This window comes from Pseudonaja textilis, chromosome 1, assembly GCF_049901715.1.
Source record: "Pseudonaja textilis isolate UNSWEBS1 chromosome 1, rPseTex1.2, whole genome shotgun sequence".
NCBI classification, from domain to species: Eukaryota; Metazoa; Chordata; class Lepidosauria; order Squamata; family Elapidae; genus Pseudonaja; species Pseudonaja textilis.
The window spans coordinates 752,997-774,794 of record NC_141990.1 but is presented as its reverse complement, the minus strand read 5'-3'; the positions used below and the strand labels follow the sequence as shown (position 1 = coordinate 774,794).

General features: G+C 53.4%; 1 protein-coding gene across 1 annotated transcript in view; it reads left to right on the top strand.

Annotated features, from left to right (window-relative positions):
* Nucleotides 1-21,798, top strand: part of BLTP2 (bridge-like lipid transfer protein family member 2) — a 46,450-nt gene that overhangs the window by 16,421 nt on the left and 8,231 nt on the right. The window contains 18 exon segments of the mRNA XM_087924110.1: nt 281-1,385; nt 2,734-2,898; nt 2,901-2,924; nt 3,534-3,736; nt 3,837-3,955; nt 5,861-6,081; nt 7,071-7,261; nt 8,373-8,472; nt 8,594-8,802; nt 9,776-10,070; nt 11,570-11,727; nt 13,971-13,983; nt 13,986-14,176; nt 15,430-15,529; nt 15,775-15,957; nt 17,662-17,783; nt 20,508-20,663; nt 20,759-20,880. Of these exon segments, the coding sequence (XP_087780236.1) occupies nt 281-1,385; nt 2,734-2,898; nt 2,901-2,924; nt 3,534-3,736; nt 3,837-3,955; nt 5,861-6,081; nt 7,071-7,261; nt 8,373-8,472; nt 8,594-8,802; nt 9,776-10,070; nt 11,570-11,727; nt 13,971-13,983; nt 13,986-14,176; nt 15,430-15,529; nt 15,775-15,957; nt 17,662-17,783; nt 20,508-20,663; nt 20,759-20,880 (3,677 nt within the window).

Genomic DNA, 21,798 nt, shown 5'->3' with positions numbered 1-21,798 from the left:
CTGGGTTCCCGCCCAAGGAAGAGGCCCCCTCCGGAGGGTCCAGCCCAAGCAGTCCAGGGAGGGGGGCTAGCGGGGGCTTTCAGGTCCGGGGTAACATTGCCCGCTCCCAGGATCACCCAGGGCCAGCCAAGGTTGGCATCGTTGTTTCCAGCTCTCCTCAACTCCCCCTCTTTGGGTGTCCGAGGAAGGGGCTAGAAAAAATGGGGAATGGGGGAGGGGGCGCTCGACAGGCAGCTTTGTTTGGGAGGGGGGGCTCATCACCCAAGGTGTCCTTCCCCAGGTGCAATGCGGAGAACACCTGACGCTGCTCTGGAGCCTGGCCACTCACATGTACCTGTTCGAGCACCTGCTGGCCACTCGGCGCTGCTTCGAGACGCTGCACAGCCTGCTGTCGCCCGCCAAGCCCACCGCTGCGACCCTTCCCCTGCAGGGCCCCGAAGGCCGCCTCCCTGCCCAGGACGGGGCCCCCTTCCCCGAGGGCCCGCCCCCCAGGAGGCTGCTGGGGCTGACCCTGGAGTTCAGCTCTCTGAAGGTGACCGCCTTCGTGTCGGAGAGCCGCTACTTGAGCCTGGCGGCCGAGCGGCTTTTACTCAATCGGCACGGGGCGTCCCTGCACGCCTACTGCCCGGGTCTGGTGGCCGGCTTTGATGGCAACAGCATCCTGGTCCTGAAGGAGGTGGAGCTGCAGGCCTTGCCGGAGCTGGAAGAGATGATCCTGCACCGGGGCCCCGTTCCCAACCTCTGCACTTTGCGCAACCACGTCTGGGCCCTTTCCTGCGCCAGCGTGGCGGTGGAGTTCCCCTACCAGTACGACTTCTCGGCTACCTTGGATGAGGCGCTGGGCGTGCAGAAGTGGCTGAGGGGGCTTCACGGGAGGAAGGCCGCCGCCGGCGAGGCCCCACCGGGCCCCCTGCCCCCCGACCTGCTGCTCAAGGTCCAGCACTTCTCCTGGGTCTTCCTGGACGACGTCTTCGAGGTGAAGCTGCGCGACAACTACGAGCTGATGAAGGACGAGAGCAAGGAGAGCGCCAAGCGGCTGCACCTGCTGGACGCCAAGGTGGCCGCCCTGCGCAAGCAACACGGGGAACTGCTTCCGGCCCGGAAGATCGAGGAGCTCTACGCCTCCCTGGAGAAGAAGAACATCGAGATCTACCTGCAGCGCTCCCACCGGCTCTACGCCAACACGCCCATGCGCAAGGCGCTCATCACGTGGACCCTGTGCGGCCTGGAGCTGGTGGCGCTGGCGGACGAGGCCTTCTCCGGGGCGGAGCGGGTGCTGCAGCAGATCCGGGACATGGATGCCGCCAGCCCCTTCCCGCCTGAGGGCCTGGAGCTCCTCACCCACTGGTGCCGCATGGTCAAGGGAAGCGTCAAGACTTTCTTCGGTGAGCGCGCGGCCCGGGCTGCACAGGCGTACTGGCGCCAGGGGTGGAATGCTGACCGTTTGGACCGGTTCGGGCGGACCAGGTGTTAAAATTTACAACCGGTTCTCCAAACTGGTAGTTGAACCGACCGGCTGGCCCTGCTCACCCCACCCCTCCCCTCCCCGGAGTCGCCACGCGGCCCGTTTTGGAGGCAGGTAAGGGCAGGGTCTGTGCGCAGGCTCTGGGAGGGGGGGAAACGGCCGTCCGGGAAGCTCCGGTACGCCACGCCCACCCAGCAACCGGGCAGCGAACCGATTGCCGGGGTGTTTGAATTCCACCCGCGATCTGGGCCTGTCTGTCAACTTCGGTGCCTTCATGTGGTCAGGAATGTGGCGATTTGTTGTTCAGTTGCTAAATTGGGTCTGACTCTTCGTGACCCCGTGGAGCAGGGCTCTCCCACCTTGACCACGTTAAGCCTGGGGGGTGTCAACTCCCAGAATTCCCCCCCTTTTTTTCCCCCTAAATAAATGCATCATTTTTCTGGATAAATAAATCGGTTTTTCTGAACAGCTTTCTCTAAACCGGGGGTCCCCCAAACTTGGCCACTTAAAGACTTGTGGACTTCAACTCTCACAATTCTCCAGCCAGTTTCGCAAGCCTTAAAAGTGGCCCAGGTGGGAGATCCCTGGTCTGCTGGCTGGGGGATTCTGGGAGTTGAAGTCCCCAAGTCTTAAAGGGGCCTGATCCCTCCCTCGTCAGGATTCCGGCAGTTCCTCCCATTTAAATCCTGAGTCTCGAGCCAAACTTGCAAAACTTCAGAAGGATTTATTAGGAGTTGACATGCCGGCATTGCCTGGGTGCAGCCGACTCCGAGGCACATCATTCACTGTCACCCTTGACCCTGGTTTTCGGGCCCCCCGCAACCCCTGGGTGTATCATAATTCATATCCTCCAATGGGACACCTCCATAGCCCAGAGCCATCAATCAGGCTCCCCAGTTAGAATTTTGCGAGGCAGAAATTTCAGTCACCTAGTTACTATCTTTGAAAAGCTAAAAGAGCGGGGGGGGGGGCAGGGGGTGTCTAAGCTTTGCTGAAGGAAGGGGGATGCAAGGCAAGAGCTAACTAGAGGACAGCCAAACGTGCCTTGGGACTGTCGAATGTGAAAACGGGCCATGGGTGCCCCCATGGATCTGGGGTTACAGCGAGGCTCTTCTGGCTATGGGGGGGGCCCTCCGTTGAACGCAATAAGCTCTCTACTAGGAGCCGTTTGAAGAGAAAAGAGGCGAAGGAGCCCCCACCCCACCCCAAGCCCCCCCACCCCTTCTCAACGTGGCCTCTTTCCTCTGCTTCCCCCCCCCCACACACAGTGCGGATCCGGGACTACCCCCGTTATTTATTCGAGATCCGGGACTGGAGGCTGTCGGGCCGGCTGGCCGGTGCGGAGACCCCCGGGCAGCCCTGCTCTCGCCGGCGTCAACAGCTGGAGCTGGGGGCCCCGTGGGGCCCTGTGACCGTGGAGAGGAATATGCCCCCTTGAAGTTCTACCACGACTTCTGCTGTAAGTCCTGCTGGGGGTGGGGGAAGGGGGCTGGCTGGGGTAATCCTGGCAGCCCCACAGCCCTCCCTGAATTGTCCCGAATTGTGGGTTGGGGCGAGGAGGGGACTCTGACTCCATGGGGGAGGGGCAAGGGCCTCTGATCCCCCTTATTGTCGTGCCCCCTCTTCCAATGCCCCTAATCCCCCCCTTGTCAGGATTCTGGCAGTGACACCCCCCATTTAAATCCCGAGTCTCGGGCCAAACTTCCAAAACTTCCAAAGGGTTTATTGGGGGTGTACATGTCCAACACTGAGACGCGTCATTCCTTGTCCCCTTGACCCTGGTTCTCCCCCCACCCCCATCCCTCTGGGTGTGTCCTAATTCATATCCTCCAATGGGACACGTCCATAGCTCAGAGTCATCCATCAGGCTCTCCAATTAGAATTTTGCGCACAGCCGAAACTTCAGTCGCCTAGTTACTATCTTTGAAAAAAACATTGATGGAATGCACTTTCGATTTCCAAGCTGCCGCACTGCTCCCGCCTCCCTGTCTGTTATGGCACTCTTAAAAAGACCCCAGCGATATTTGATGAGTTGACACCCCTCTCCTCCTTTGCCCCCCTCCCCCAGCCGAGGTCTACCAGTTCACCATCGTCTGGGGGCCCTGCTGGGACCCCGCCTGGACCCTCATTGGACAGGCCATCGACCTGCTGACCAAGCCTTCCGAAGACCCCAGCCCGCCTCTCCCCTGGTGGGACAAGAGCCGCCTGCTGCTGCACGGCGACTGGCACATGGAGATCGAGCAGGCCAGCCTCCACCAGGTGGCCACGGAGGTGAGGCAGCGGCCACGGGGGATAAGGGGCGGGGCGGGGGCAGCCTCGGGGCCCGGACTTCCCCACCCACCCTCGTCTCCTCTCCTCCCTCCCTTTGCAGGATCCCTACAACACCACGGAGAACCTGCACTGGGAGTGGAACCGCCTCTCCTTCCACTGGCAGCCCGGCCAGTTTGTCTTCAAGGGAGACCTAGACGTCAACGTCCGGACAGCCTCCAAGTGGGTAATAGCCAGGAATGGGATTCTAACGGTTCACACCTATTCGCTAGAACCGGTTGTTAACCTTCTAAGTGGTTCGGAGAACCGGTTGTGAGAAGAAATTACAGGGCTAATCCTGTAAGGAAGGCAGGAAGGAAACATTCTGGGGTTGCTTACAGAAACTGCCTCTCTGTTAACCCTTATTACATTCTTGGCAGGACGAGACTTCCTGTCTCAGGAACTTCTTGGGAGTTTTTTTCCCCCTCCTTTGCTGGTACTTTGCTTGGGTGGAGGGACCATTCAAAGTTACAATGGCACGGAAAAAAGTGACTTATGACCCTTTTTCACACTTACGACGGTTGCAGCATCCCCACAGTCATGAGAGGGAGATGTGTGCCTCGATGTGAGTGATATTGAGTTGGCCACGCCCAGCCAATAACATGACCATCAAGCCACATCTACCAGTCACATGACCACCAAGCCACACCCATCAATTAAGCCACGCCCACAGAACCAGGTGTTAAAAAAATTGAATCCCACCCCTGGTAATATCCCACCCACCCACCCCGCTGCCCAGGGAAGGGGCCGGCAGGGGCTCTCAGATTAATGGGCTAAACAGACCACTTTTAAAATAATTAAAATCCCCCCCCATTGTTTTTCTAAACGAATAATTCATTTTTCTAGATAAATAAATGAATCCGATTTTCTGGACAGCTTTCTCTGACCCAGGGGTCTCCCAGCTTGGCCCCATTAAGACTTGGGGACCTCAACTCCCAGAATTCCCCAGGCAGCTTCACCAGTCCTCAAGGGGCCCAGGTGGGAGACCCTCCGGTCTGCTGGCTGGGGAATTCTGGGAGTTGAAGTCCCCAAGTCTTAAAGGGGCCAAGCTGGGAGGCCTCTGCTCTAAACCAACATTTTTCTAGGCGAAGACATGAAATGTCTAAACAAGGCAGTCCTCAATTAAGACCAAAACTGGGCCCAAAATTTCAATTCCTGAAACAGTTCAGTGAGTCTTGCCCTATTTTATGACTTTCCTTGCCACAGTTGTTAGGTGAATCGCTGGGGTTGTTAAGTTAGCAACCCAGTCGTTAAGTGAATCTGGCTTCCCCGTGGACTCTGCTTGTGAGAAGGTTGCCAAAAAAACCTGCGTTAACCCAGGACACTGCAACCGTCGCAAATACAAGTCACTTTTCCAAGCACCTGAATTTTGGGGACCAAAGGTTGTAAGTGTGAAAAACGGTCATAAGTCACTTTTCTCGGTGCCGTTCTAACTTTGAATGGTCACTAGATGAACGGACGAAAGAGCTTTGAGCAGTTCATTAAATGGAACTGTTGTAAACCAAGGACCACCTGTATTTCTAAATATAAAAGGAAATATTCTAAGTAAACGTTCTGTGTAAATCGATTTTAGAAAGAAGGGAAGGAAGGAAGGAAGGAAGGAAGGAAGGAAGGAAGGAAGGAAGGAAGGAAGGAAGGAAGGGGATGGGAAGAGAATGGGAGGGAGGGAAGGAAAGGAAGGAATGAGAGGATGGGAGGGAGGGAAGGAAGGAAGGAAGGGTGAGAGGAAGGTGGAAAAGGGAGGAAGGAAAAGGAAGGAAAACAAAGAATTAAGGAAGGAAAGAAGGAAGGAAGGAGGAGGATGGGAAGAGAATGGGAGGGTGAGAGGGAAGGAAAGGAATGGTGGAAGGAAGGAAGGAGAGGATGGGAAGGAGAGGGAGGCAGGGAAGGAAGGCGGAGGGAGGGGATGGGAAGAGAAAAGGGGAGGGAAGGAAAGGAAAGGAAGAAACGAGAGGATGGGAGGGAGGGAAGGAAGGAAGGGTGAGAGGAAGGGTGGAAAAGAAAGGAGGAAGGAAAAGGGAGGAAAAGAAAGAGAATTAAGGGGTGGGTCTGACTCCCGGCCCCCTCCCCCTCCCCCCTCCCGGGCAGGTACGACGACTGCTGCTTCCTCCACCTGCCCCAGCTGTGCATGACCCTGGACCTGACCTGGCTGTGCCACGGGAACCCCCACGACCACCACAGCCTGGTGCTGCGCTCGCCGGAGTTCCTGCCGGAGGTGCCCCTGGGGCAGCAGTACGACTCCTACCGGGCCTTCCGCTCCGAGAACCTCAACCTGGCCATCCGCATGGACCTCACCCGGCCCAGTGGCGGTGAGCGCGGGGGGGGCGGGTGTTGGGGAGGGGGCGCCGGGACTGGGGAGGCCCCGCGGGTCAGGATGGCAGCCCCCCCCTGTAAGTAGGACTTCCCGGAGGGGCTTCCCCCCACACACACACACAGGCAACTGGGCTTCCTTGGGCTTTCCCTTGAAAACGTTTCGCTTCTCATCCCAGAAGCTTCTTCTGTTCTTCAGGGTTCTGTCCTTCCCTCTCTCCCTCCCATTTCTTTTTCTTCCTTCTTCTTTTTCTTTCTATTTTCCTTCCGTCCCCTTTTCCTCCGTCCTCCTCCCTCCCTCCTTCCTTCCTTCCTTTGCCTTTTCTTCCGTCCTCCCTCCCTCCTTTTCTTTTTCTTTCCTTCCTTCCTTTCGCTCTCCCTCCCTCCCTCCCTCTTACTCCTTCCTTCCTTCCTTCCTTCCTTCCTTCCTTCCTTCCTCCCTCTCATTCCCATCTCCCTTCCTTCCTTCCTTCCTTCCTTCCTTCCTCCCTCCCTCCCATTCCCATCTCTTCCTTCCTTCCTTCCTTCCTTCCTTCCTTCCTTCCTTCCTTCCTTCCTTCCTTCCTTCCTTCCTTTCTCTCCCCCTCCCTCCCTCTTGCTTCTCCCTCCCTCCCTCCCTTCTTCCCTCCCTTCTTCCCTTTGGCTTCGTCTCTTTCTTTCTCTCTGTTTCTGTTCCTTTCTCCATCTCTCTCTCTCTCTCTCTCTCTCTCTCTCTCTGAAGAACTGAAGGAGCTTCCCGGATGAGGAGAGAAACCTTTTCGAGGAGAAACAACCCAAGAAAGTTGCCTTGGGGGGAGAAAAGGCCCCTCGGGGAGGAGCAACGGGGGTCTCCCCGCTCGGCCCCTTGAAGACTTGGGGACTCCAACTCCCAGAATTCCTCAGCCAGTAAAGTCTGACCGTGGAATTCTGGGAGTCCCCCAGTCTTCAAGCGACCAGGGTGGGAGGCTCCAGACCGGGTTGACCAGCGCCTGCCTTCTCCCCCCCCCAGAGGCCTCCCAGCCCCGCATCCTCCTCTACAGCAGCACCCTGCGCTGGATGCAGAACTTCTGGGCCACCTGGACCAGCGTCAGCCGGCCCATCTGCCGCGGGAAGCTCTTCGGCAACCTCAAGCCCAGCAAGAAGAAACTGGGGCCGCACTACCGCCAGCTCTCCTGCACCGCCCTCTTCCCCAGGCTGCAGGTGGGCGGCCCTCCCCCCCCCTCCTCCCAGGAAGGGCCTTGGGGAGGGGCCTGGATTGGCCCAAGCGGGGCGGGGGAGGCGGGGGCTGGAAGGCCCCCGAAGTACAAGGCTGTGTGTTCCCACCTTCCTGGGATCCGTCCATCCTCTGGGCTTTCTCTCCCCCTTCCTTCCTTCCTTCCTTCCTTCCTTCCTTCCTTCCTTCCTTCTTTCTCTCTCTCTCTCTTTCCTTTCCTTCCTCCCCCTCCTTTCTTTCTCTCTCTCTCTCTCTCTTTCTTTCCTTTCCTTTCCTTCCTCCCTCCCTCCCTCCTTTCTTTCTTTCTTTCTTTCTCTCTCTCTCTCTCTCTTTCCTTTCCTCCCTCCCTCCTTTCTTTCTTTCTTTCTTTCTTTCTTTCTTTCTTTCTTTCTTTCTTTCTTTTTCTCTCTCTCTTTCCTTTCCTGCCCCCTTCCTTCCTTCCTTCCTTCCTTCCTTTCTTTCTTTCTTTCTTTCTTTCTTTCTTTCTTTCTTTCTTTCTTTCTTTCTTTCTCTCTCTCTCTTTCCTTTCATCCCTCCTTTCTTTCTTTCTTTCTTTCTTTCTTTCTTTCTTTCTTTCTTTCTTTCTTTCTTTCTTTCTCTCTCTCTCTCTCTCTCTCTCTCTCTCTCTCTTCCTTTCCTTCCTTCTCTCTCCATTCATTCAAAAATTTATTTTATTTAGAACGTTCCTTTACTTACTCAGAATTCTTATTCAGGAATCATATTTATTTAGAGAAAAAATTTTTTGTAACACCGTTTAGAAAAATTTGTTTCTTTAGAGAAATATTTGCTTAGAATCATTTACATTCGTTCAGAGAAAAAAAACCATCCATTTCTTTATCTGGAAAAACGATTATTGTCGAAAAAAGTACTGATGGATTTGGAGGATGCGCTTAGACAAGAAACGGCCCATGTTTATTTCGGAAATTGTCTTTCTTCAGAAACACTTTATTCCTTTGGGAAATGTACTGAGAGGATTTTTAGGGCAGCAGCCCGACACCCCCCGACCCCCACCCCGGGGTCTCTAACGGGGACGGAGCCTTCCAGCTGACGGGCTGCCCTCCCCTCCCCTGTGCCCCCTCCCCTCTGCCCCCTCCCCAGATCCACTACTGGGCCTCCTTTGCCCAGCAGCGTGGCATCCAACTGGAGTGCGGCCAGGGACACATCTTCACCCGGGGCACCCAGCGGCTGATCCCTCAGGGTAAGCGAAGGGGGCCGGGCGGGGGGCCCGCGTGCGGATCCTGAGGGCCTGGAAGGGGCTCCCTCTCCCCCCCCTCGTCCCAGCCCCTGACCCTCTCCTTCCCCTCCCTCCCTCCCTGCAGCCGGAACGGTGATGCGCCGCCTGATCTCCGAGTGGAGCATCGTGCAGATGGTGAGCGACCTGGGCCTGGTGAACGTCCACCTGATGGCCTCCTCCTGCGAGGAGAACGCGGACCACCGCCTGGACTCCTCCCTGGTCAAGAAGACCCACCTGCTCAGCCTCTCCTCCCTCACCTACCAGCGCCACAGCCTCCGCACGGCGGCCGAGGAGGTAGCCTTCCCAGGAGGGCGCACACACACGCACACACACACAACACGCACACAACACACATTGTCAGCGTTCCCATGAAACTCCCCCGTTCTCATTCAGCCCTCAGAGACAAAGTTCATCCAAGTAGGAATTTATTGAAGAAGCCGCACTGGCGCACGTCTGGGAAAACTTGAATCTGGTGGTTGGAACAGCTGATCGTTGGGGGAAAAAAGAAAGAAAGAAATACCAGTTCGGCCGAACGGTTGCATTTTTTACTAACCGGTAGAATCCCACCACTGGCTTGGCCCCATACTGCCAAATGATTTTTCTTTTTTTTTTAGTTTAAAAACAGGGTTTAAAAGTGTTTTTAGTTTAAAAACAGGTTTTAAAACTCTTGTACTTTTAAAACAGGTTTTAAAACCTTTTGAGTTTTAAAACAAGTTTTATTTTATTTTTTTAGTTTTAAAACAAGTTTTAATTTTTTGTGGGGGGGGGAGTTTAAAACAAGTTTTAAAAGTTTTTTTAGTTTTAAAACAAGTTTTAAAAGTTTTTTTGTTTAAAACAAGTTTTAAAAGTTTTGTACTTTTAAAACAGGTTTCAAAACTTTTGTACTTTTAAAACCTTTTGAGTTTTAAAACAAGTTTTATTTTATTTTTTTAGTTTTAAAACAAGTTTTAAAAGTTTTTTTGTTTAAAACAAGTTTTAAAAGTTTTGTACTTTTAAAACAGGTTTCAAAACTTGTACTTTTAAAACAGGTTTTAAAACCTTTTTAGTTTTAAAACAAGTTTTAATTTTTTTTTTAGTTTTAAAACAAGTTTTAGAAGTTTTTTTTGTGTAAAACAAGTTTTAAGAGTTTTGTAATTTTAGGAGAGGTTTTAAAAGTGTCTTAGTTTTAAAACAGGTTTGAGGATTTTCTTAGTTTCAAAACAAGTTTTCAAAGTTTCTTTTAGTCTCCAAACCAGGGCGTGGCTCAGCCTGCCTCTTCCGTTCCCAGGAGGTTCTGCTCCGGGAAGGGGACGACGTGCTCCACACCCACCAGCTGCATCTGGTGGACCTGCGGGCCTCCTGGACCACCACCAACCGGGACATCGCCTTTGGCCTCTACGACGGCTACAAGAAGTCGGCGGTGCTGAAGCGCAACCTCTCCACCGAGGCCCTGAGGGGCCTGAAGATCGGGCCCCAGCTGCCCACCAAGAAGCCCAGGCGAGGCCCTCCCCCCAGCCAGCAGCCCCCCCTGCGGGTCATCATGCCGGCGAGCAGCAGTCGGACGGAGCGAAGCCCCTCCGGAGGTGAAGCCGCCCTTGGCCCTGAGCCCTGGGGTCATTGTGTGGGATCAGGAAGACGCAAAGGGCTGCCTGCCCAGGAGTGGTTGGGCGTGGATGGCATTATCCGTAGAAGAGAATATTCGGGGCTCTGGGTGGGATTGGGGTGGGGGTCCTTGGTGCTCTCTGAGCTGGGTGGTTTTCTTGCAGACCTTTCACAACCCAGCTATGCAACAACATCAGAGTGAGGGTTGCTGTCTGTTGACGTAGAGTGTCCAATCAGAGAACAGTACCCCGGTCAAGGGACTGCCGAAGGGGGGCACCCCAGCCCTACCACAACTGGGACGGCAAACGGAAAGAAATCCCCTCTCTGATGAGGTTACTCTAACTCCCTTCTAGCACTGATGATGTTACCTAGTTGGGTCAGGAAACGTCTGCAAGAAATAAACCAAACTCAGAGAACACCAAGGACCCCATAGTTCTCCTCCTCCTCCTCCTCCCCCCTCCATCAAGTCTCCTTCTCTACCACCATTCCTTCCTCCTCTTCCTCCTCCTCTTCACAACCCACCTACTCCCTTCTACTACTGATGATGTTCCCTAGCTGGGTAATGAAACGTCTGCAAGGAAGCCACTAAGCTCAGAGAGCCCCCCAGGACCCCCCAGTCCTCCTCCCTCCTCCTCTCCTTCCTCTGCCTCCAGGCAACCCTCTCTCCTTTCTAGCACTGATGGGGTTCCCTAGATGGGGAGAGCACCCAGCGCCCCACCGAGTATGAAGCCCCTTAGGAGGGCAGTTTACAGAAAGGAAAGGGGTTGAGGTAATCCCCCGTTAGGAGAATGAGCACGTACAGGGAGACGTATTTGAGAGGAGTGTTGGAATAATACACACACACAGCACACAGATGCACTGTACAGTAAATGTAGGTTTTTAGTTCCAGAAACATTTAAGCAAAGTTCAGAATAGGCAGTCCAAAAGTCATTCATAGTTAAATCAGTCAGTTTTTTTCAATCCAGGAATAATCCAGATATCAAAAGTCCAGTGTCAAAAAACAGTTCAGTATCAGACTTACATCAAATCCAAGAATAGCGGTCAATAAAGAGGAACGGCAAAACTCTCCAACAGAAGGAAACAGAGACTCACTCACTTCTGAGACTAAGACTAAGCAACCCAGGTTTCTGGCTCCATCTTATGGCCGTTGGAGAAACCACACCTAATTACAGCTTTGCATTCCCTTAAAGATACAGTTTTAAAATGTTTATCTTGGTTTATATATTTCTAACCCAAACAGCTGTTAGGTGACTCATATTCCGAACAAAAGAGGGCCGCTAGAATTGGAGGCGGGGGGTGGGTGGCCAATCCTTGAGGAAGAATTACCGGGGAGGGGGCCGGGTTTTAATAGGTTCATTTCTGGCTCCCGGTGTGTCTGTTTAATATTTTGGAGGATGGAGGAGCCGTCCTACCTCGCCACTAAATGGGGCCTCGGAAAGGGCCACGCCATCCTCTTCCTACTCCTCCTCTTTTCCTGCAGGGGCCTCCATGTTGCAGAAGCTGATTGAGGAGACGGACAAGTTTGTGGTTTTCACCGAGGAGGAGTCCGGGGTCAGCGAGCAGCTGTGCGGGATCGCAGCCTGTCAGACCGATGACATCTTCAACCGCAACTGCCTGATTGAGCTCGTCAACTGCCAGGTCTTTGCTCCGCGGGAGGGGTGGCCCCTTTAAGACCGGGGGACTCCAACCCCCAGAGTTCCCCAGCCAGCCCATGGAATTATGGGAGTTGAAGTTCTTGGAGCGCAGGGCCCAATTCTTCTTGGAGACCGGTGGACTCCAACCCCCAAGTTTCCCCAGCCAGCTCTGCTGCCTAGGGAATTCTGGGAGTTGAAGTCCACCGGTCTTAAAGGAGCCAAGGCCAGTCACCCTGCTCCGCACTGCCTGATGGTCCAGTAAAAGCTGACCTCCTCTGATCCAGGTAGCTCTCAACTTACGACGGTAATTGAGCCCAAAATTAGGGTCTGTAGGACCTTGTATATGTTGAGTAGGCCTCCATTCGCACTTGTCCCATTTCACGACCCTTTCCCTGGTGCTTGTTAAGTGAATCCCACAACCATTAAGCAGACGCCGGGCCTCTTCGCTGCATCCATTTTATACAGTGGGTGGTTTTGAGCCAGAAAAAAAAAAAAACCTGCCAGAAACCAACAAAAATATTTAAAAAACGTGGCACGCAACCCCCCCGGAACGTGGCCAATGAGCATAAAGTCTGTTCGGTGCCTTTATTTAGAAACTTTTTTTAAAATTTAGAACATTTATATAGCCGCTATTTGCTCATAGGATCTCCACAAACAATAAAAACACAGTTTAGGGGGGAAAAAATTAAAATTATTTTTTTTAAAGGAATTAAAATAAAAAAAAAGCAATAGAGGTGGTCCTTGACTTATGGCCACAATGCAGCCCAGCATTCCTGCTGTCAAGTGAGACATTTGTTCAGGGAGCTTGACCTCGTTTTACAACCTTTCTGGCCACAATTATGAAGTGCATGACGGCAGTTGTTAAGCCAGAAGGTCTCAAAAGGGGAATCTCGTGACCCCAGGATGCTGCGACTGTCATAAGTACGAGTCAGTTGCCAAGCATCCCGAATTTTGATCACGTTGATCGCGAGGATGCTGCAACCGTCATAACTCTGAAAAATGGTCAGCCAGTGCCGTTGCAACTTCCAACAGTCACTAAATGAACTGTCGTAAGTCGAGGAGTACCTGTTCAAAAAAAAAACCCACGCCCCGCTGGGCAGAAGAGTCCTGTGTCAGGACTGTGGGGATTTGCCCTAATAAAATCGTGATCCTCGAGCCAAACTTCAAAAAACTTCAAAGGATTTAATTGAGGCGACATCCTGGCCCTGCCCTTGGGAAGCCAACTCTGGCCCACGTCATTCACAGCCCCCTGTGACCCTGTTTACCCCCCCCCAAACTGGGTGGTGTCATAAATCGGATCCTCCAACTGGGCACCTTCACGGGCTGGTTGTCCTCGTTCACGTTCTCCAATTCAATATATTTGCGGGGCAAAAGCTCCGGTAGTTTAGTTACAACCTTTTAAAGATAAAGAGTTGGAATGTACTTCCGCTTCCAAACGGCTGCACTCCTCTTCCACATTTCCTTCCTCCTTCCCCACCCCCTCTTTTTTTATGGCAACGACCAAAACAGACATAGGAACGTTTGATGAGTTGACATCTTGAGCGAAAACTTCAAAAACTTCGAGCGACATGCCGGCACTGCCCCGTATGAAGCCGACTCTGAGACGCATCGTTTCCTTTTTTTAAAAAAAATAACGCTTTATTGAATATTTTTTTTCTATTTACCATATTTACCAGACTATAAGCTGCTACTTTTTCCCCCCCACGCTTTGAACCCTGCGGCTTGTACAACCACGCGGATTATCTATAGATTTTTCTTCGCTAACTGCCATCAGGGGGGCGCAACAACGCGACAGGCGCAAGAGGTCAATGCGAAGAAGAAGACGCTACCGGTAGTTTTTGGCGCACTCGACGCATATATCTCTGTGGCTTATAGTCTAGTGCGGCTAATATGTGTAAAAATATATTTTTTTTTCTTTTAAAATTTAGCGGGTGCGGCATATATTCCGATGGGCTCTATAGTCCGGTAAATACGGTATACATAATACATTTCCAATCACCTACGACCCTGTCTTCCACCCCCACCCCCACCCCTCTGGGTGTATAATAATTCAGCTTCTCCAACAAAACACGTTCATGGACTGGGCGTTATCCATCACATTCTCCAACAAAGGATTTTCGGTGGGCAACATACCCGGTTGTCTCATGGCCCCTGGGAAACGGGCATAGGGATCTTTTACCAGTTGGCACCCTCTGCAGAAGGGCTGCCCCACGTGACTTCCACCCCCCCCCCCCGTCTGCCTTCCAGATGGTTCTCCGCGGGCCGAGACGGAGGGCTGCGTGATTGTCTCGGCTGCCAAAGCCCAGCTGCTCCAGTGCCAGCACCACCCAGCCTGGCACGGGGACACCCTCAAGCAGAAGACCTCCTGGACGTGCCTGCTGGACGGCATGCAGTACTTCGCCACCACCGAGAGCAGCCCCTCCGAGCGGGAGGACGTCCAGCTCTGGCTGGAGGTAGGGCCCGATGACCGCTCTGCCGGTCAGAGGATAAGCCAGGCTGGGCTGCAGCTGCTGCTGGCGGGGGGGGGGGAGGTTGGCCTCTTTATGAGGCCTCGGTAAGGCCACACCTGCATTGCTGCAGTTTTGATCACCACGCTATAAAAAAAGAGGTTGAGACTCGAGAAAAAATGTGCAGAGAAGAGCAACCAGGAGGATTGAGGGGACTGGAGGATGAAACATACGATGAACTGGGCCTGGCTAGTCTACTCTCTCCATCTATCATCTGTGTCTCTGTCTGTCTGTCTATATCAATCGTCTCTGTGTGTCTGTCTGTACATCTATATCATGTCTGTTTGCCTATCACATCTATTTATATACTTACCTACCTACCTGTCTAATCTATCAACATATCTATCTTTCATCTTTGTGTCTATACATCTGTATCAAGCCTGTCATCTCTATCTATCTATCCATCCTTAGTAAGGCCACCCCTAGAGTCCAGCATCCAGTTTTGGTCACCACACTATAAAAAAGAGGTTGAGACTCTAGGAAAAGTGCAGAGAAGAGCAACCAGGAGGATGAGGGGACTGGAGGCTCAAACATACTATGGATGGTTGCAGGAAATGGGCCTGGCTGGTCCAGGGAAGAGAAGGACCAGGGGAGACAGGAGAGCATCTTCCAATATTTGAGGGAGGGGCTGCCCCAGAGAGGAGGAGGAGGGGGTCGAGCTGTTTTCTCTAAAGTCCCTGAAGGCCAGACAAGGAATAATGGATGGAAACTGACCAAGGAGAGATTCGACCTGGAAACGAGAAACTTTCTGACAGTGAGAACAATTAACCAGTGGAACTGCTGGCCACCAGAAGTTTTTAAGAAGAGACTGGACAGCCATTTGACCAGAATGTTATTAAGGATTCCTGCCTAGGGCAGAGGCTGGACTAGAGGACCTCCAAGGTCCCTTCAGACTGTTATTCTGTAGTCTGTATCCCCGTTGACAGTGAGAACAGTCCACCAGTGGAACAGCTTGTCTTTAGAAGCGGCGGGTAGCTCAGTCACTGGAGGTTTTTTAAGAAGAGACTGGGCGGCCAAGTTTGAGCAGGGGGCTGGACTAGAAGACCTCTAAGGTCCCTTCCAACTCTGCTTTTCTGAATTGGGAACTCTTTGTCCGCAGAGGGCAGGCTCTATCCTAGACACACACACACACACACCCCAACCAGGCTGGGCCTGGCCCTCTCCCTCACTCCTCGCTGACCCCCCCTTCCCCTCCCCAGGTCAAGAACATCGAGGAGCATCCGCAGCGCAGCCTGGACTCCGTGCAGGAGCTGATGGAGAGCGGGCAAGCGGTGGGCGGCATGGTCAGCACCACCACAGGTCAGCAGACAGCCTGCCCAGGACTGGCACGGGGGAGGGGAGGGGGGTGCGCCACGCCCCGAGGGACGCCCTGCGGCAGGAGAGGGTGGGCCAGCCGTGAGCACGCCCCCCCCTTGCGGCACAACCAGATCGGCCCAGCAGGTCCGGGATGCCGTCCTGCCGGGCCCTCAGAAGTCCTGGTCCCTTGGCCGGTGGCCCGAGAGCCTCGTTCCCCTCGCCCAGCTGCCTGTCTCCCCCCCTGCCAGATTGGAACCAGCCGCACGAGGTGCAGCCGACGCAGCAGGTCCAGCGCATCATCTCGCGCTGCAGCTGCCGCATGTACTACATCAGCTACAGCCACGACATCAACCCCGAGTTGGCCACCCAGATCAAACCGCCGGAGCTGCCTGCCAACCCGGAGAAAGATGACCTTCTCAAGAAGCAGGAAGGTCGGCGGACTCCTCCCCTGGAGGCCGAGGGTTTTCTTGGGGGAGGGAGAGGGGGCTCTCCGTCCGGGTCACCTCCCCACCCCCTTGCCCCATGCAGAGCCAGCCGTGTGGCGCAGACGCAGGCCAGAAGGCCGGTGCAACCCTGGGCTGCATCAACCGAGGCAGAAGTGGAGCGTTGATACCGCTTTGCAAGGCCTCGATAAGGCCACACCCGGAATCCTGCACCGTATGAATAACTCCGGAAAGAGTGCAGAGAAGAGCAACCAAGATGACTTAGGGCACGGATTGCCAAATTTCTGGACCCCAGGGACCCCCAAACTCATAGTTTGAAATCCCAGGGGCCACTAATATGAATTTTGACTGAGGGTGGCTTGCTGATGTTGGTGGGAGAGAGAGAGAGAGACAGAGACAGAGACAGAGAGAAAGAATCAAACCTCCCTCCCTCCCTCTCTCTCTCTCTCACACACACACACACACACAGGCAGGGGTGGGATTCAAATTTCTTAAACAGTTATGTGGGTGTGGCCTAATTTGTGGGTGTGGCTTGGTGGTCATGTGACTGGCTGGGCATGGCTTGTATGTAAATATTAGAAATATTTATGTCAATATTGAATTTTTTTTTAATTAAAAAAGAGCAACTTTTACCCAAAATCAGGCAAAGCAGGCAGGCAGGCTGAGTTGCTCACAGAATCACAGGTTCACTCAGAGATCTGCCTTTCTGCCATCAGCTTCCTGAGTCTGTCACATAAAATTTGCTTGCCAGCAAACTCCTAAAATTAACTCACAACACACCATGCATGTAAATACTGATTTTTTTTTTATTTGAAAAAGAGCAACTTTTACCCAAAATAAGGCAAAGGAGGTAGGCAGATTGAGTTGCTCATGGAATCTCAGGTTCACTTAGAGATCTGTGTTTCTGCCATCGGCTACCTGTGTCTGCAACTGAATAATAGAACCTTCAGTCCTAAGGGGGGTTCGGCTGTGCTTAAAAGCAGAGGCAAAGATCTAAAGACTAGCTAGAAGAAGAAATCCAACGATTTCCTGCTTCCTAGCTAATCCAAATCTCCCGGCACAGCAGAACAGCTGATGGTCGGGGGGAAAAAAAGGAAAAATAGCAACTTAGCAGGCAAGTTTGCCGGGTATGGAGTGAGTGGGTGGGGACGGTTCCCGCGGTCTATGCGGACAGCGCAGCCTTGTGTTCCCCTGTAGCCCTGATTAATCCTTTGGGGGGTGCTCTTGGTGGGGGGGGACATTTCTCTGCAGACCACCAAAGCTTTTTCCGCGGCCTACCGGTTGGCAACCACTGATTTAGGGGACTGGAGGCTAAAACATACGATGGACGGTTGCAGGAACTGGGCCTGGCTAGTGTAGGGGAGAGAAGGACCAGGGGAGACAGTATCTCAGGGGCTGCACCAGAGAGGAGGAGGGGGGAGGTCAAGCTATTTTCCAAAAGCACCTGAAGGCAGGACAAGAAGAAACAGGTGGAAGATCATTCAAGAAAGATCCAACCTGGATTTCCTGACAGGGAGAATAATTAACCCGTGGAACTGCTGGACTCCAGAAGTTGTGGGAGCTTCATCCCTGGAGGCTTTCAAGAAGAGGCTGGACAGACCCGTGTCTGGAAGGGTCTGGGGTCTCCTGCTTCAATCGGGGTTGGACTAGAAGGCCTCAGAGGCCCCTTCCGACTCTGTTTATTCCTTGCAGGGGCCGTGGACACCTTCACCCTGATCCACCACGACCTGGAAATCTCCACCAACCCGGCCCAGTACGCCATGATCCTCGACATTGTCAACAACCTCCTGCTGCACGTGGAGCCCAAGCGGAAGGTGCCTGGAGGGTGGTGGGGGGAGTGTGTGTGTGTGTGTGTGTGTGTCCAAGGGGAAGTTGCTGTTGGGAGGTTCCTGAGAACCTTGTTTGCAAGCAGCCATTTTCCGCCACGGCTTGCCTGGGATGGTTCGTGGATGGGGAGGGTGGGCCCGTCCCTGCCACACGGGTGGGATTCAACAATCCCAGCAACCGGTTCGCTGCCCAGTTGCTGGGTGGGTGTGGGTGTGGCCGTGGTGGGCGGGGCCCAGCAGAACTTCCAGGTGGGCTGTTTTTTGCCTTCCCCAGAGTCAGGAGGCTTCCCCCGGACTCTGGAGGCCCTCTGGAAGCTGGGAATAGGCCCATTTCCCCCTCCCAGAGCCTCCACCTGGACCCTCCCTCCAATATGGGCCACTTGGAGACTCCGGGGAGGGGAGGGGAGGGGTGGGCGGGGCCAGCTGGACGGTCCGACTACCAGTTTGTCAAACCGGATGCAAATTTAACCTCCGGTTCACCTGAACCGGTAGAGTCCCACCCCTGCCCTGCCCGATCCCCAGAGCCCCTCCCTTTTGGGGCCAAAGCCCAGAGCCCCCCTCCAAGGTGCCTGAAAGGAGCCCCGGTTGGGCTTGCTTGGAGCCAGGGACGGACACGGCAATCCCACCTTCAGGATCCAAGCGGCACAGAACGCTGGGTCTGGTAGTCAGACCAGCGGCTGAAGGAGCAATGGGCCCAGTAGGGAGGGGTCTAGGACAACCCCCCCCACCGCCAGCTCTCCGCGGCCAACTCACCGCAGGAGAATTTAAGAAGTCAGTTTAATTATTTAAAATAAAAATTATTTTAATCCTCGTCATTCAAGTTTCATTCCGTCCCTCTTTCGGCGCCCCTTCTTTAAGGATTTTGAGCCTTGGTGGCACACTGGTCAGAGTGCAGTACTGCAGACTATTTCTGCTGCCTGCAATTTGGCAGTTCGAATCCCGCCAGGCTCCAGGTTGACTCAGCCTTCCGTCCTTCCAAGGTCAATAAAAGAGGACCCAGATTGTTGGGGGGACCAGAGGCTGAACCTGTAAACCGCTTAGAGAGGGCTGGAAAGCACCATGAAGCGGCAGAGAAGTCTTAAAAGGGCTATTGCTATTCTATTCCAGCATTGTTGATGCTAGTTGTAGCTCTTGTCCTTGTGGCGAGTTGGCAGCGGCGCGACCAATTGTCACAGACCCCTCATCGTGGTCAACTCTCTGCGGTCCAACCCGCCGTGGGACAAGAGTTACACTAATCGCGAGGAAATGTTGGGTTGAAATGTGAATGGCCAAAGAAAATTAAAATCAGTTTTAAAATGATTTCAAGCAAATTAAATTGAACGGTTCAATTTGTCCCCTGGTGAGTTGTAAGCGGCGAGTTGTCCCGTTCCAGGGGTGCGGGGGTGGCGGTGGGGGGTGAGTATTAAAAGGCATTTCAGCTTAGACTCCAGTCGTGGGAGGAAATTGAGGGGAAAGTCAGGGGTCTCTTTACCGGCCGTTTCCAGAGACAAGGCAAGAGAGTCGGGTGAAATACTTGTAATATCAGCAATAAAAGTCCACAAGTCTTAAAGTTGCCAAGCTTGGAGACCTCTGGGGTGATCAAGCCCATTAACGTTCATGTTGTTAAACCCATCAACAATAACGTTGTACCTTATCGGTACGACAGTTACGTGTTGCTTCCAATCCTCCTTAGTTGTTTCGGTTCCAACCTTCCCTCCACCTTTATTTTTTTTGCAGCCACAGATAAAACTTGTCCCAAGTATCATTTAATATTCCGAATTCCCCCTTACTTTTCATTTCTAAAGTTAGCCTGTCACTGCAGTGGCCAACTTATGGCCACGCCTGCCGGAGACGGCACGCAGAGCCCGCCCTGTGGGCACACGAGCCGTCACCCCGGCTCAGCTCTTCCGTGCATGCACGCACACGCACCTCCCACCCGCTAGCTGGTCTTTCGGTCTCTGCTGCGCATTCGGGGTGGAGCATGCATACACATGCACAGGGGACGTCGCGCGTGCATGCGGGGGGGGACACGCGTATGTGCCTTGCATTATGGGGATGCCCATGTACGTCCTTTGGGCACACGGTGCCAAAAAAGGTTAGAAATCAGTGGTCGATCACGGGGGTCCCCAACCACCGGTCCCCGGACCGGTACCGGTCCGTGGAACAATTTCTACCGGGCCGCCGGTTTGCTGGGCACCGCCATCTTGTTTTGATGAAAAAGTGCTTCCGGTGAGCTTTTCCGGGTAGAAAGCGGCGTTTGGGTGCTGAAGAATCCTCGCGCCTTAGTTTCATCGAGGGGCGGCTTCAACAAAACTAAGGCGCGAGGATTCTTTCAGCACGCATGGCAAGGCGAGCTGAGCAGCCGTCCGAAGCCGTCGCGAAGCCCATCGACGCAGGTACAAAGGAGGAGTTGAAGGTGGCGGGAGAAGCGGGGACGGCTGGCTGGCCGGTCGCTCGGCTTGCCTTGCCATGCGCGCTGATGCCGGTACCGGGCCGCGGATGATTTTGTGATGCCGGTACCGGGCCGTGGCACAAAAAAGGTTGGGGACCACTGGTCTATCAGGTTCTGCACACATCATTATTTTCCTTATTGCCTCTCCTTTCGGGGGCGTATTCTGATTTTTCCAGTATTGTGCGTCAACCATTCTTGCCGCGGTCCATGCGTGCATTATTAAGGGCGTTGTACCTGTTGCTAGTATTTTTTTCCTTCTCCACCCACCCCCACCTCCCCAGGAGCACAGTGAGAAGAAGCAGCGGGTCCGTTTCCAGCTGGAGATCTCCAGCAACCCGGAGGAGCAGCGTAGTAGCATCCTCCACCTGCAGGAGGCCGTCCGGCAGCACGTAGCCCAGATCCGGCTGCTGGAGAAGCAGATGTACTCGGTCATGAAGGTGGGGAGGGGGTTGTGATCCAGGGATGGGGGAGGGGAGGGGGCTTCTTGGGGAGCCCTATGGGTGACCCCACCCCTCCCGCCTTCTCTCCCCAGTCCCTGCAGGATGACGGGCGGAACGAGTCGCTGCTGGAGCACAACCAGAAACTGCAGCAGCAGCTGAGCCAGGAGAAGGCCACCCTGCAGCAGGAGAGTGAGGACCTCAACATCCTGATCAGGTGAGGGGAGCTTTCGGGAGGGGGAGGGGAGGGGAAGGGGGGTTCCGGACAAGGGGAGGCCTGGCTGCTGCTTCTGCTACCCGAGGACAGCCCGCAAGGGAGCCCACCTGTTGAGGTAATTCCCCGTTAGGAGAATGAGCGCGTACAGGGAGATGTATTTGAGAGTAGTGTTTGAATAATACACAGACAGCACACAGATACATTGTACAGGAAATGTAGGTTTTTACTTCCAGAAACGTTAAGCAAAGTCCAAAATAAGCAGTCCAAAGTCATTCAGAGGTAAAATCAGTCAGTTTTCAATCCAGGGATAATCCAAATATCAAAGTCCAGTGTCAAAAAACAGTTCAGTGTCAGACTTACGTTAAATCCAGTAATATCAGTCAATTAGAAGAAATGCAGGAATGGCAATACTTTCCAACAGAAGGAAACAGAGATACTCAGACACACTCTCTTCTGAGACTCAGACTAAGACAACCCAGGTTTCTGGCTCCATCTTATGGAAACCACACCTCATTACAGTTTTGCATTTTCTTAAAGTTACAGTTTTAAAATGTTTATCCTGGTTTATATATTTCTAACCCGAATACCTGTTAGGTGACTCATATTCCTAACACCACCCACCCAACAGGGCCTCGGGGCTCTGGAGATGGACGTTGGACTATATTGGGCTGTCACACCCAATGGGGTAGGATGCACACACAGGTGGACTTTAGAGAGAAGGAATGAATTCCTTTAATGGGCCAAGTGTGGTTGGACCCACAAGGAATTTTGTCTTGGGTGCAAATGCTCTCAGTGCGCATAAAAGAAAAGAGACCTTCGTCATCAGGTCCAACACTTCATAATAGTCATAGGGTACAAATAAGCAATCAAATCATACTAGGAAACAGTCCGTATAAATCGTAAGGATAGGGACCTTGG